The sequence below is a fragment of the Orycteropus afer genome, unplaced genomic scaffold (genome assembly GCF_000298275.1).
Source record: "Orycteropus afer afer isolate SDZICR_OR568_19922 unplaced genomic scaffold, OryAfe1.0 scaffold00043, whole genome shotgun sequence".
NCBI classification, from domain to species: Eukaryota; Metazoa; Chordata; class Mammalia; order Tubulidentata; family Orycteropodidae; genus Orycteropus; species Orycteropus afer.
The window spans coordinates 14,736,362-14,752,469 of record NW_006921630.1 but is presented as its reverse complement, the minus strand read 5'-3'; the positions used below and the strand labels follow the sequence as shown (position 1 = coordinate 14,752,469).

The 16,108-nt window shown below is 39.2% G+C and overlaps 2 protein-coding genes across 2 annotated transcripts in view; one reads left to right on the top strand and one right to left on the bottom strand.

The window, feature by feature from the left end:
- SWT1 (SWT1 RNA endoribonuclease homolog) overlaps positions 1-3,001 on the bottom strand; it is a 188,509-nt gene extending 185,508 nt beyond the window's left edge. Inside the window, exon 1 of the mRNA XM_007937682.2 lies at positions 2,859-3,001. Within this exon, the coding sequence (XP_007935873.2) occupies positions 2,859-3,001 (143 nt within the window). The remainder of the gene's footprint in view (positions 1-2,858) is intronic.
- Positions 3,002-3,444: 443 nt separating this feature from the next.
- TRMT1L (tRNA methyltransferase 1 like) overlaps positions 3,445-16,108 on the top strand; it is a 57,277-nt gene continuing 44,613 nt past the window's right edge. The window contains exons 1-4 of the mRNA XM_042780522.1: positions 3,445-3,706; positions 5,108-5,254; positions 10,118-10,228; positions 15,069-15,182. Of these exons, the coding sequence (XP_042636456.1) occupies positions 3,445-3,706; positions 5,108-5,254; positions 10,118-10,228; positions 15,069-15,182 (634 nt within the window). The remainder of the gene's footprint in view (positions 3,707-5,107; positions 5,255-10,117; positions 10,229-15,068; positions 15,183-16,108) is intronic.

Below are 16,108 nucleotides of genomic sequence, written 5' to 3'. Positions count from 1 at the left end.
AGGATATAAGATCAACATCCAAAAATCAGTTGGATTCCTCTACACCAGCAAAGAGATTGTTGAAAACGAAATAAGGAAATCAATACCATTCTCAATAGCTACCAAAAAAAAGAAGAGCAGTGGTAAAAGCATGCAGCTGCTAACCAAAAGGTCTGCAGTTTGAACCCACCAGCTGGTTCATGGGAGAAAGATCAGGCAATCTGCTTCTTTAAAGATTTATAGCCTTGGAAACCCTATGGGGCAATTCTATTCTGTCTTAGAGGGTGGCTATGAGTAGGAATCAACTCTGTGGCAGTGGGTTTAAGGAAATCAGTAGAGGTCTTGCAAAATGGCATGGGGGAGGCATCTTGTTATAAGGGTGACTGAGACCCTGACCAGGGGTCCTTGCCTTCTACTGACAAAGAATTGATCTGAAGCAAATGTCCACTCTGGTAGAGTAGTGCCTAAGGCATTTGACTGCTAACCAGAAGGCTGGTGGTTCAAACCCACCAGCCACTCCTCAGAAGGAAGACTGGGTGATCTACTTCTGTAGTGATGTTTTGTTGTTGTTATGTGCCGTTGAGTCGGACCCGACTCATAGCAACCCCTCCTTGGGTTTCCAAGGCAGTGTCACTACAGAAGTAGATTGCCCCATCTTCCTTCCGAGGAGTGGCTGGTGGGTCTGAACCGCCAGCCTTCTGGTTAGCAGTCAAGTGCCTTAGGTACTATGCTGCCTTGGAAACCCAAGGAGGGGTCACTGTGAGTTGGATCCGACTTGATGGCAGCGAGTTGAAAGTAAGAAATGTCCACAGGAAACCAAAGTTTATTAGAGAGAGAGGAGAGGCGAGGCCTCTCAAGGGAGAGATGGAGTGGTGCTTTTGCCTATGCTAGCTTCTGGTCTTCCCTGAACAAAGGGATTCCTAAAGTTTATAAAGTGTCTTCAGCAGGAAAGAGGTATCTTTATTCGTGAAATAGGTGGGGTTCTGAGGTTCCAGTTATGCATGTGTGATGTTTCTGGACCCCAGTTCAAGTCCCAGTGAGAGATTCCTGTTCTCTCCTCCCCCTGGTGCAAAGGTTACTTTGTCCCTCATGTTGACCATTACTGTGCATGCTCTGCACCTGGTGGGCACCTAATGAGAGACTTAAAAAAAACAATCTGGAAGTTTATCATCATTTTATAACTAGTCAAGCCTTGTTGTTGTTATGTGCCTTCGAGTCAGACCCACTCATAGCGACCCCTCTTGGGTTTCCACCCTATAATTTGTTGTTGTTGTTGTTGTTATGTGCCAAGCAATTCCAAATATTGCTGGTCAGTCATGACCAAAATAAGTGAAATTTTTAAAAGTGATCAATTATACTACACCAAACTTTTAGAACGCTTTGATAAATGTGAAAAGAAAAAAATTAGCTAACAGAAAATCTAGTAACAAATTCAACATAGACTTCTAAGAATAGATCAAAATTACCCAGAAATTTTGCTCTGTAAGATAATTTATGGCAGTGGTGGTCCAGTGGTTAAAGCACTTGGCTACTAACCAAAAGGTTGGTGCCTCCAACCCACCAGCCATTCCTCAGGAGAAAGATATGGCAGTCTGCTTCAGTAAAGATTTACAGCCTTTTCAGTGGGTTTTAGTTGAATTCAGTTTCCAGATTACAGTAGTAATCCTTCCTTTCTTGTCCCAAGAATCTCATCCTACAGAAGAAAAAAATTAACCATCCAGTTTTTTAGGGGAAAAAAAAAATCAATTTTTCTTAGATGATAAACAATTATAGTTAAGCCACTACACATTTCTATAAATTATAATCGGTGTTATTATTCCATTTTTAAACGACTATTAAACAGCCAGTTGCTATTCATCCAGTAATAGTAGCTTGGGGGCAAGAGAGGGACAGATGCTAAGAGAATTTCAGGACTATAACTCACAGTTTAGCAGGAAAGAATACAAAAGAACAACAACAAAAAAAAAATACTACTTAACTAAAGAGGAAAAAACAGCTCCCTGTTGGTTTCAAAGTGCCAAAATAAACACGCTTTCCTCTGGGTTCTGAAACGAGCAGGAAGTAAACAGGCCAATAATATCAGCATTATGTAACACCTTTACTAACGAGGAAAGCTTAACTGAAGTGTGAATCTTGTAACTGAGACAAAAACGGGCTTCCCTGTCATTCCCTGATGACTATAACGTTCAGACAAGTCACAATCAGAGAAGCTAGAAAGCCCACAGTTTTCTCCAATCTGCTCCAGTGGGCAGGAGAACGAGTGAGACTTGAGCGCAACCAGGTACAGAGAATGAATGGACAAAGATAACTGTGGAGGGCAAGGGACTCACGGGCATTTCCTTGGGGAATCTGAATCCCATTAATCAAATGCCCGGAAGCTCAGTACACTCAGGGCTCTGGCGAAAAACAAGCGCTAAACAACAAAAACAAACAAACAAAAACCTCTATCCATAGGACGCACAACGCTGACAACACTGGGAATGTAGGCTAATGCAAAACGAAAAATAAGGGGGAAAAAGGTGTCCAGGGCAAGATGTTTATTGAGGATACACATTGAAGAGGAGACCCCAAGTCCAAGTCACTCAGACTAAAGAAGTTGTCAGCGGCTGCCGCGGTGCGCGCTCCAACCCTTTCTCACCCACTGCTTCACAGTCGCTAACGAAACCCTAAAGCTTAGTGAAAGCCCTAAAGGCAGGGCCAGGACCGAACCACACCTCCACTAAGCAGGCTCTACCTAAGAGCCACCCAGAGAGTCGCCCCGCCCAGGCAAAAGTTGCCCCTTCGTTCCCCAGGCTTACCGGTCTGCCACCAGCTGGAACACCTGAGGCTGGCGAGGGATCCGGCCTAGGGAAATGTCAACGCATCACCCAGTCCCCTACCTTATCACTGTAGGCAGCGTTGGCGACTGAGGCGGCCCACGCCACGAGTAAGGACAACCCCCACCCCCGAGCCCAGTGCCCTCTGGGAAATGTAGTTTTGTGCTCTGATCCAGATTAACCACCCCCAGAACACTCCAGAGCATCTGTTTTGATTTGCATTTACTTCCTCCTGTACTTCGAACTCCGGCCCCACCCCAGGAGGCTCACTGCACCCTGGGTATTGTAGTTTTAGTTAGATGCCGTGGTTGACCGACGGAACAGAAGCGCGTAGAGGAAACGGAACTCTCTTATCTCATTGGATGCCGTCCTTGATACGCTTCTGCGCGGTATTTGGTGGCGTCGTAACGCCTCGGGGAAAGAGAATCGAAGGGACCTAGAGTCGCCGCCTCTGGCTTTTTATTTTTCTGCTGACAGGATTTAGTGACTGATCTTTTTTTTTTTTTTGGTTTGTTGAACGTATCCCCCTTCTCCCCTCATTCGCTTTCTCACTCCTCGGATCCAGCCCTCTAGACACTCACGCCCGTTCAGTCACCCCAGCGTGAGCCCCCTCCTGGTCCCGGGCGGGTCTAGCACGGAGGCGGTAACTATGGAGAATATGGCGGAGGAGGAGCTGCTACCCCTGGAGAAGGAGGTAGAAGTGGCCCAGGTCCCGACCCCGGCCCAGAACTCGGCTTGGGTCACAGCTCCGGCCCCAGACTCGGCCCCGACCTCGGCCTCGGCCCCTGCTTCGGCTTCGGCTCCAGCCCCGGCTCCGACTCCGGCCTCGGCTCCAGCCCCAGCCCCTGCCCTGGCCCAGGCTCCGGCCCTGTCCCCGTCCCTAGCCTCTGCCCCTGAGGAGGCTCAAAGCAGTAAGTGCAGGAGGCCCAAATCTTTTTGCCGCAGGAAAAACGATAAAGTGCGCGTTGCTGGGGAATAAGGGAGGCCCTTCCTCACCGGGATGGTTTTTACGAGGAATGGCAGGCTTAGGGAAATGGGTGGGTAGGGGCCGTGTGTCGGATAAAACAAGGGTACAGAGTGGCAGAAGGCAATTCCACAAACCTGGAGAACATTATAGTAAAGGGTGTGTGGAGGCCGGGGGTGGAGCAGATGGAAGGAAATAATGAGGTTGAGGGCTTCTTGGTTAAAGGACTGTTTTTCCTGCAACAAAATAGGAAGTTACACAGAAATTGGTTCGTCTCAACCCAGTTGGCAGGGTTCACTAAATTCTTTAAAAGGTGCCATAGTAAGCGAGGCAACCTGTTTTCTGTATTACATCCTAACTGCCAAGATAATAACTTTGCTGTCAACTAACTTTACGACTCGACATACACAGGCTGATTTTTTTTTTTTTTTTCATTCATAGCGGCTTGCTTGCAAAAAGAATTTGAGGCTGATAAATAGTTTAAAAAGTAGACTAAATTATGAATTGTATCTCCCCCACAGATAAATACCAATTGAATTTTGTACCCCAGTCAGAAGTCCACTGTTGAAAATTAATAGCCTATGTTGTTGTGCTTCAGAATGTATTTGCATATTTTCTAAGTGGTGATTTACTGGAACATATAGGTATTTAAAAGACTGATACATAACAGTCTTAATGATCTTCTGTACATTTTAAAATATAAAGTCTAAGAATTAACTGGAAAGGTTTTTTTGTGGTTCATAAATTGATCTGTGTTCTTTCTGAATTACAGCTTTAATTAATTAATTGTCTTTCCTTCTAAGTTAGTTGTGAGTATAATGTTTTATAAAACACTTGAATAGCTCTCATCTGATAGAATTATTTTACAATTTTAAGTCAACATATAAATTGCTGTGGTAGATTTAAAAGTAGGGCTGAGCTCAGGAAAGACAAAAGTTAGCATGCCTCAAGTAGGACTTTCCTCATCATATAAGATCGTATTTTGTATGTCTAGTTAGAGCTAGTTGTTTGTTCATATCTACAATGTGGGTGGAGGTATGCATGAACATACTTTCCTGAGTAAGTAGCCTCCCTACCTCAATTCTAGATTTTATCTATTTATATGAATGAGACCCCAGTTCTTTGGGGAATGTATGCTTCCTCCTCCACCCTAATCCGTGCCATTAAGACTATGTTAAACATATTTTGGAAAGTTTATTCAGATAACCCAACTTTTATAAGTATGTAATTTCTAGAATGTGCAAATGAGAAACCTGAGGATGAATTAATCAATATGTAATGATTGAGAAATCTAATAATGTGTTAGAACCAAAATATATATTAATCACATTTTAAAAATTATTCTTAGATGGTCTAATTAGCCCTTTGAAATCAGCCATAACTATGCAAGATGAAGATGGAGTATCTGAAATAGAATTGAAAATTGAGGAAAAAGTAACAGAAGAAGCTGTAAAAGAACCTCCTCTTATCTTGGACTCATCTGATTTAGCAAGAGGTTTGCCTATCAATTTCTGGATTATTAGTGTGTTAGAAAAAAGCAGGTTGAGTGATTTAAGTACAGGTTGTGTATCTATTATCTTTAACCAGAAAGTGATTTCAGAGATGTATGTCACTTTATGAATGTTTTAGACCAGTCTTTAAGATTTTTCTTCAGTTGGCCAGTGGGATCTCTACGTTTTCTGACTTACCAGGACTTTTACATATTTACTACTATTTGCTAGTTAGAATGATTTTAACGAGCACATATTTATGTAGTGATATTATATATATCTTATTTCTCATACACAGATCTTTGAACTATGGATGCCAAATAGGCTTTGTAGTTACAAATTAAATTTGGTTGGTTTGTGTGCATGAATTGTATGCATGGTTTGTATGCATTGCCTGAATCTATCTGACCTAGCAATGAAAAGTTTTTATGATCAGATGAGAAAAAATTTTGCCTGTTCAGAAATTATATCTTACTATAAGTGATTTGAACAATACCTGGTATAAGAAGTTAACCAATAATGTTTACTTTTCTTTCTTTTTTCTTACTTAAAAACAAGATGAAAAATTGTATTTTAATAAATTTAAGTTGAGTAGTTGATAGTACTTAATTGAATTTCTAAAATTATTGAACCAATGTGCTATTACAACCAAAAATCTAATAATTATTAAGAATTACTAATGAATAAACTGTAGTGCCTGCTGTGTGCAGGTCACTGCAGTAGCCACTTAGTCCTTCCAAAGATGAATAAGACATAGTCCCTTTCTTACTGCTTGTGAGGGAGACAAACAAGGACACAAATTATATAAAAGGATAAACAAAGAAATTAGGAGTAAAGCTGAACAGAAAGAAATAGGCAAGAGGGGGCCAATGTGAAAAATAGAATTTAAAAACCTTAAAAGTTGTAAATAGGAGTTCTTGAGTGGTATAGATCGCTTATGTGCTCATCTGCTAACCTAAAGGTTGGAGGTTTCAGCCCTGAGGTGCCTCAGAAAAAAGGCCTTGTGATCTACATCCTAAAAATTAGCCATTGAAAACATTAAGGAGCACAGTTCTACTCTGACACACATGAGGTCACTGTGGGTTGGAATCAACTTGATGGCAAGTGGCATAAGGTTCTAAATACATAACCTAGTAATATGACAATGGTTAGTCTTATCATCTGCTATCTCCTTGGATCATTTCCTGTCAGTTTTCAGCTCCTAGTCTGTAGTCTTCATACTCTCACTTTTTAAATCTTCCTTTATGCACATATATTCACATATACCCAGGGCGCTCCATCCTTTAAAAAAAAAGCAAGTTATAATCCCATCCTTTTTTATACTGCCAAACTTCTAGAAAAAATAATTTAAACTAATTTTCTGTACTTTAGTTTTCCTTCTAATCCCATTTCTACTTCCATAAACCTCAATGCTTTCTTAAAAGTTACCAGGGACCTAGTAAATACTCAATCCACTAGTCTTTTCTCCATCTTTATAATTGTTTCAGATAATTCTCAATCTTGAACACTTTCTCTTTTTTACAGACTCTTTTCCCTTGGCATCTGCATTATCTTGAGTCTACCTTCTTGGTTTTTCTTCCTCTACATCTCTTATAATACCCACATCCCTCCATCCCTCACTTCCAGATTATATCCACTTACATTAATCAGAAGTGGGTTAGCAGATGCATCCCACTCCCCAGTCAAGAATCATAGTTAGACAAGACTGGATCTTGGTTTTTTCCTTGACTTTTTCATGTTTTTTCCTTGGGCTTTCTTACCCATTTTCATAGTTACAGCAACCATGTATTCATGGTCCATTCACTGTCCTTCCTGAACTCCAAAAACAAATTTTCAACTGCCTAGTAGATGTTGAGGGAGCACTGTTGGTATAGTGCCTAAGGCATTTGACTGCTAACCAGAAGGCTGGCAGTTCAAACCCACCAGCCACTTCTAGGAAGGAAGGTAGGGCAATCTACTTCCATAGTAATACCACCTCGGAAACTCAAGGAAGGGTTGCTATGAGTTGGGTCTGACTCCACAGCAGTGTGTGTTTGTTTTTTGTAGTAGATACTGTTAGGTGCCAAGCTGTGTGAGTCAGCTTCAACTTAAAGCAACCTTTTATATTATAGAATGAAATACTGCCAAATCCTGCATCATCCTCCATCATTGCTATGTTTGAGCCCATTGTTACTGCCACTGTGTCCATCTCGTTGAGGGGCTTTCTCTTTTTTGCTTACCCTCAACTTGACCAAGCATAATGTCTTTCTCCAGCAATTGGTGCTTCTTGATGATGTGTGCAAAGAAAGCGAGTTGAATTCTCTCCATCATCACTTCTAAGGAGAGTTCTAGCTGTACTTCCTGTAAGACAGATTGCTTATTCTTCTAACAGTCCATGGTATATTCCATATTGTTAACCAACGCCACAGTTTTTTTTTTGGATGAAAGTTCGCAAAGCAAATTCATTTTCCATACAGCTGTTCATATACATTTTGTTTCTTGATACTGATTTCAGTTCCCCACAGTGTAACAACTCTCTTCTCCCTTCCTCCTTGTAGTTACCTCTTCCCTCCCATGCACTTCTGCCCACCCCATCCCAGGTTATCTCCCTGTACAAATGCTACCCTTGCGTTCTCCCACAATTGATTGCTCTAAGGAGTGTATCTACCTGATGTAAATGTTCAGCCCATATGCCTGTCTGTTGTTTGGCTAGAAGCCACAGGAGTGAGTTCAGTTCCAGACCTTAAGTGTAACTATAGAGGCCATAGTCTCAGGGGTCTCACAAGGCTCATCAACCAGCAAACCTGGTCTTTTTTTCCATGGCCAACACCACAATTTGAATGTGTCAGTTTTTCTTTGGTATTCCTTTTTCATTGTCCAGCTTTTGCATGCATATGTTGTTGATGTTTTTAGGTGCTGTTGAGTTGGCTCCGACTTACAGCAACCTTGTGTACAAAAGAATGAAACACTGCCCAATCCTTTGGAGGCTCACAATACTTGCTATACCTGAGCCCATTGTTAGTGACGTGTCATCCATCTCATTGAGGGCCTTCCCCTTTTTCATTGACCCTCCACTTCACTAAGCATGATATCCTTCTTCAGGGAATGCACATAAGGCAATGGAAAATACCATAGTTTGAGTCAGGCACACCTTAGTCATCAAAGTCATATTTTTGCTTTTTAACACTTTAAAGAGGTCTTTTGTTGGATTAGTTCATGAACACTACCATTACTTTATTGTGCTTTGGTAGCATAGTGCCTAAGGCACTTGACTGCTCACCAGAAGGCTGGCGGTTCAAACCCACCAGCCACTCCTTGGAAGGAAGGTTGGGCAATCCTACTTCCATAGTGATACTGCCTCGGAAACCCAAGGAGGGGTCACTATGAGTCGGGGCCGACTCGACAGCAAAACAACAACAACAACAACCACCATTACATCAAATACACTGTTGAAAACTAAATTCATTTTCTTCTCTCTTCCTTTCTGCTAAGTATTTTTCTTCTTCCTTCATTGGTCCATAATTCTCAACAACATAAACTAAAAATATTAGAATTATTTTCAATTTTATGCTTTACTCTTACTTCTCAAGCCCAAGTCCCTACTGCTTTTTTCTCTGGCATCTGTTCTCCTGTACCTTTCCATTACTAATTTTTCACCTCTGTAATTAATCACCGATGTGTGAGTTTGCCATTACCATGGTGACTTACGTCTTGCTATGCTTTTAGAAGATATGCCACTGATATTTCAAATAACAGCAGGGTCATCCATGGTGGATGCATTTCAGTGGAGCTTCCAGACTAAGACAGACTTGGAAGAAAGGCCTGGTGAACTGCCTCTGAAAATCAGCCAGTGAAGCCTTGTGGATCGCAACATCATGTAAATGCAATAAGATGAGCTTCCTAGTTTGGAAGTTGCTCAGAATTCACAGTGGTCACAACAGTAGACTCAAGTAAAGATGATGCAGAACCAGGAAACATTTTGTCCTGTTCTACATGTGTTTGCCATGAGTTGTAGCTGGCTTGGTGGCAGCTAACAACAATAACTGTTGCTGACAGAGATGCCCTCCTGGAATGCGTTCAAATTATATCTTTCACTTCCTCAGAAACCTTCAAGGATTTACATACTGTGTTCCAGCCAGGAGTGGGATAGGGGTAGTTGCACTTCTACACCGCATGCCTTTGTTCATGAGTTTACTTCAGTTTTTAAGGCTTAGCCACTAACTTTCTACTTACTGAAATCTATTTATACCTTAAGTCTAAGTCAAATGCCACTTCTTCAGTGAAAACATTCTCAGAGTCACTGGAATTAATTATTCCTTCCACTGTATGCCTGTATCATATTACCTTTACCTCTAGTATTCATTTCATCCTGTTATGTGCCATCAAGTTGATTTCAACTTTTAACTACCCTGCCTTGTTTTATGGGAGCTCTGGTGGCATAATGCCTAAGGCATTTGACTGCTAACCAGAAGGCTGGCGGTTCAAACCCACCAGCCAGTCCTCAAAGGAAAGATTGGGCAATCTACTTCTGTAGTGATACCACCTCGGAAACCCAAGGAGAGGTCGCTATGAGTCGGGTCTGACTCAACAGCACATCACAACAATAACAACAACATGGAGAGCAGAAGCATTTCTTATAGAACAGCATTAAATGATTAGATAAAATAAAATGTATAGTTACATACTGGAGTTTTTCCCAAAAATTCTGTAGTACACTTGTTATTTTGTAAAGTGAATTGTGACAGTTATTCCCCATCTGAGTACTAGGACACTATGCTATATAAGAAATAAAAGTATAAATGTCTGTGTGATGCAATCAAATAAAAACGAAACCGGAATACACATTGTTAATCATAATTATTAACTCTTAAAATTACCTTTCCTTTCAGAAAGACACATCTCAATTCAAAGGCAGCTTGCTGATCTAGAGAAGTTAGCCTTTGTAGCTGAAGAGGATTTTAACTCTGCCAGTTCATTGAACTCAGATAATCTTGATACAGGTATTGCCATTTTTGTTTGTATTTCCGTTTTTGTTTGTTTTTACATTCTAATGGTTTATCGTCTTTCAATTCATGAAAATAGTTTGCTAACAATAGATTTTTGTTGATTCCCATTGAACTAGAACAATAGCAAACAAACTTTAGGAGATTGATAGCCGCCTGTGTGCAAACGTGCAATAGAAATAAGATATTTCACAACTCCTCAAGGAAGCTATAATCCTGTAGATCTCTAAAGCCTGCGTGTTTTATAAGTTGGGAATTGCATTTGTTTGTGAGTAGTAGCTCAAAAAAATAGTGACTTAAATAATAAAGGAGGTTAATTTTCTCTCATTTAAAAGACTTCCCGCTTGGTCACAGCCAGCTACCCAGAGGAACCAAGTAGTTGAACCTGCGGCCTTTAGTCTCAAGGGACATCAAGCTCAATTGGCATAACATACTATACAAAACATTGTTCCACCTCCTGCTTTGGCGAGTAGCGACTGGGATCTTAAAAGCTAGCAAGCTGCCATCTAGATGCAATGATGGGTCTCTCCTCATCCAGAGCAAAGAAAAACCAAAATTCATGAAAACAATTAGTCCTAGCGAGTGGTACACCATCCGATCTGCAGTCTATAGGACTATGAGACCAGAAGAATGAGATGGTGCCCGGCTACCACTGTCATCCACTTGGAAGGGGATCTGTGTAGGAGATCCTTGATAGAGAGGGAGAACAAGGTGGAACAAAACTCAAAATTACTTGGAGGGAAAAAAAAAAAGTGGACCAGGTTTGCTGGTCCGATAAGAGCCTGGTGGAACCGTTGAGACTATGGCCCCTAGCTGCCCTTCAGGTCTGGAATTGAACCCACACCTGTGGTTTCCAGCCAAACAAAAGACAGGCATATGAGTTGAACATTTACCTCAAGTAGATACACTTCTTGGAGAGAACAATCATGGGAGAAAGAAGGGCTGCTTATGCACAGGGAGACAGCTCGGGGGAGGAGTGCATGGAGATGACACAGGAAAGAGGTAACTATGGGGAGGAAGTGAGAGGGGAGCTGTTGCATTGTGGTAAACTGTGGTCAATGTCATGAGACAAAAGTATATGTGAACCGCTGTATGGAAAGTGAATTTTCTCTGTAAACCTTCACCCAAATCACAATAAAAAATAAAATACTTCCCAAGATAGGCGGTTTAGGGCCTGTGTGAGAGTTCCATCATGATGTCAGTGCCCCACCTTCTGTCTTTCTGCTGTATCATCTTTAGTGCTTGATTTTTATCCTCAGAATTATCTCATGGTTCAAGATGACTTGTAGAACTTCAGTCATAACTTCCATGCTCTAAGGAGAAAGAAAAGAAAGGGAAAATCAAGTTTGCCGGCTAAGACAGCTCCCTTTAAAGAACTTTCTGGGAAGCCTGCCCAGTGACTTCTGGTTAAATATTTTTGGCCAGGACTATGTCAAATGATTGTCTTTGGCTATAGGATAAGCTGGGAAATGTCCTTTAACTGGGCACATTACCAACTATGAAGAAACTTACTTCTTTTTGAAAAGATGAAGGGAGAACATAAATTGGGTAAACAACTTGCTGATACTATGAAGTTACTGCTGTGTTATTATGTGTATTTTACTCTTATTTTTAATATTTCTATTTTTAATATTTCTATCACCTTTAATAACTTACTAAAAAATTTTAATGTTGTAAATAATCTGTAAATAGATTATGCTATGAAAATAGATGACTTTCTTTCCTCAAATTTATAAAAAACTAAAATTATTCTGAAAAATGTCTTAGATAGTATTTTTGTAAAGTTTTCCTTTTTGTGTTTAAGTGACCACAAATGACACTTGTTTTGGTCACATACCATTTTCCTTGTATTATGGTTTGATCTCTGTCCATTTTTTCTGTTAGCCCAGTTATTTTCATTTAATGTACATTTCTTTACTAACCAATTTCTAAGGTGATCTTTAGAATGAAAATAATTATATAGATTTTATTAACAGTAATTCAGGTATTTCATTAAAGTTTTGTTTTAAAGCATCTTAATTTCTGTCTACTTCCTCCTATCCTTCAGCTTGTTTTACTCTAAAAAACCCTACTCTAGCAGTATTTGAAAATAAAGGGGATCTTAAAACCATTGATCTTGGCAATTTTTAAATCTGTAACCTCTCTCATGGACTTCCTTCCTTACTTATCTAAGATTCTATGATCAGGACAATAATCACTTAGCAAGTACCCTGATTACTCTTGTCCCCTACCTCTGTCCATCATACTTGCCAGGCAAATCCCCAACCTAATTAAAACCATGTTTCTATCTATGTCATGCTTGCCCTAGAGCAGTGAATGTTGGTCAAGAAAAATGAACTATCTTGCTGATCATAGAATTCAAATGGGTATCCGTCACTGCCTGGCAATTTTACTACATTTCCCTGGTAAATTCTTTTTTCTACTCTTTAAGACAAATGTTTTATACCTTCTTTCTCTCTGAAGAAAATAGGCAAAAAAGAAGCACTATGTCAAAAACTCAGTCACTCTTCCTATCACAGAATACACTACTAACTCCATCTGTACCTGTTTTCTGCCTAATCTCTTATTATAATAGATAATATTTCCCTACTGGTGACCAAACTCTTCACTAGAATTTTGTATATCATTTTTTCTCACCTACTTAAAAACTTCCCTTTCTTTCCTTCATCATATGTTATTTCCTCTCTATTGCATTTTTCCCATCAACATGCAGACATGCTATAATATGTTTCTTTAAAAAAAAAAAAAAAGTAACAAACAAAACCTTACATGATTCCATGTCCCTTTCCAACTGTAACCTATGAGGTTTTCTTCCCCTCCTCTTTATGACAAAAGTAAAAAAAAAAAAAAAAAAATTTGCCTCTGCTTGCTGTTTGCCTTCTTTGATTCATTCTCTATTTAACCATCCTACTCTATTGAAACTGTTTTTATCAAGGTCACACTAATTACCTTTCTCTTTGTCAAGTTCAAAATATACTCCTTCATTCTCATTTCAGAGAGAATGTATGGGACAGACGTTTTTAACAGTGGACGTCAAACTTTGGTCTCAGGACCCTATATGCTCTTAAAAATTATTGAGGCTCCAAAAGAGCTTTTGTTTATGTGAGTTACATCTATCAATGTTTATCATCATTAGAAATTAAACAATAATTTTAATAATATTCATTTTAATAATAAAATCATTACATATTAACATAAATAACATATTTTTATGAAAATAACTTTTCCAAACAAAAAAATATATCATCAAGAAGAGTAGCATTGCTGCACAGTTTTGCAAGTGTCTTAATATCTGGCTTACTGGAAGATTGTTTTATTCCCATAGCTGCTTCTACATTTAATGGTGATCACATGTCAAAGATCCTCTAGAAAACTTTGTACTCATGAGAGAATAAACTATAAGGGACAACCTTTACTATTTACTCATGAGAGAACAGAGTGAAAGAGTATGTATTACTACTATCGTGAAAATAATTTTGATCTTTATGGGGTTTTTTGACCCCTTGAAACAAGTCTCAGAATCTCCAAAGGTCTCCAGGCTATTCTTTGAGATCTGCTGTTTTACATCTGGACCTTGAAGTCAGACTTGATTGGTTCTTCCAATCTTAGTTCTGCTACTACCTACCTATAGAACCTTGGGCAAATTCCTTTGAGGGGGAGGGAGGGGGAGTGGCAGCTGCAGCAGGACAAGAGTACCTGTCTCAGGGTTACTGTAAGGATTAAATGTATTAATATGTGTGAAACACTAAATGTAAAAGAAAAGAGTAAGTTTTTATAGCATTCAGTGCAATTATTCTTTTGTAAAAGTTTCTCTCTCTCTGTCTCTCTCCACACCTGAGTTTCCTCCCACCTTACTGATGGCTTCTTTTCTATATTTACCATGCATCTCATGGCCAATTCTAGGATGTGGTGCCAGAATGTGAAGTTGGGTCTACCTAACTCCAATGTCTGTGCTCTTTCTTGTATACCATGTTGCCATCATTCCTGATAGCACCTTTTTCTCCTTTTGCTTAAAAGCCTGTGTCCGGTTTTATTCTTAAGTATCCTACATTGCAATCTATTAAACTTAAGCCCTTGTAATTTCTTTTTGAAGTAGGCAGGATATGTTTTATTAAAAAAAGTACTTATCTTTTCATTGCGTTATGTATGAAAGATACTTGTTAGATTAATTATAAGTTATTATTTCTGTGTATTGTGTTTCTTTAAAATGAAATTTACACACAACTTAGAAAAGTTTATCTGAGATACATTTGTAAGTCTGTAAGGCTTCTGTTTCATTGATAACCCCAGATAAATTAAAAATTCAGTAACAGTATATAGTGGTCTAACCATGCCCCCAGTCTCAGAACAGCAATTCTAATTCTTAATTTTTGTTAACTTCACACATTAAACAACTGCTTTTGTTTTGTTGTCATAGTAGTAAAAGAGTACCACAGCAGAGACTTACACTCTCTGTCCAGCTCACTCTCTGTCAAGGAGGGTGATAACTACTGCCCTTTCCCCTGTCCAAAGTATAGAGCAGTGCTCTCTATGGCAGGCAGTTCAGCTAGAAGGACACAGTGCCATTTGTCACTTCCTCATCCACTCTGTCTCTAGTGACAGGAATATCAGCTAGTAACAGAAAAGATCATTTCAGGATAACAAAGAAAAAATACTAACCATGTGCTTAAGTTACTGTTAACTGCCTCATAGATCAGAGATAAAAACTTCTCCCTAAAGTTAAGAAGCACTTTATCTAAGAATTGAAGGGGTTGAGTGCCTGTTACCTGTTGTAGCTGAATCCAAGCATTTATAGCTAGAATAGCCTGTGCTTCATTGGGTCTTTTTTCTTTTTCAGGAAAAAAACAGACTTGTCCATTGTGCCCTAAGGAAAAATTAAGAGCTTGTAATAGTCATAAACTTCGTCGTCATCTTCAAAATTTACACTGGAAAGTCTCAGTTGAATTTGAAGGTTAGTGTTTTTGTGGTTGTTAAAAAGTAATTTAAATGAAATTTAGCATTTGGTTCCAGGTTTTGGAATTTTTCTATTTTAACATACTCAAATATTTTTAGTTTAAAATAAAAAGGCATTTAATAACTCTTTATTGCATTTAATAAAAGAACACATGCCTCTAGCAACAGATGTGTGATAGCAACAATGCAACGCACTGCGTTGAGTCGGACCCGGCTCATTGCGACCTCTTCTTGGGTTTCCAAGGCAGTATCACTACAGAAGTAGATCGCCCAACCTTCCTTCCAAGGAGTAGCTGGTAGGTTTGAACCACCAGCTTCTTATTAGCAGTTGAATGATATAGTTAATTCAGCCAGCATTTACTAAGCATCTGCTCTGTACTGGGTATTCTGCTTAGCCTGGGGTTCCAAGTTGCTTACTGAACACTAAATTAGTAAGTTATATTTTCCTTTTGCAGAACTACTGCCATGTTACACATATGTTTAAAGGTAGGTTAAATCTAGTAAAACAAAATAAAATAATTGATATGAATATTGGAAGAGAAGATAACATCTCTTTTTTCACATGATGGCTTTAAAAACAGTATTCAGAATCAAAGCATGATATAAGGTTAATATTCAGAAATCATAACTTTTATTCTAGAGAAATAGAAATGAGAAAAAATACACCATTTATAATAATGATAAAACACAATTTGAGGGAACAAATTTAACAAGATGATCCATATAAAGAAAAGAAGTTGGACAAAAAACCCCGAAATCTTGACTTATCTCTAGAATTTATAGAAAACTCCAACACCCCAATAACAAAAAGACAAACAATCCAATTAAAAAATGGGCAGAAGACATGAACAGACACTTCACCAAGGAGAATATTCAGGCAGCCAACAAACATATGAAGAAATGCTCACGATCATTAGCTATTAA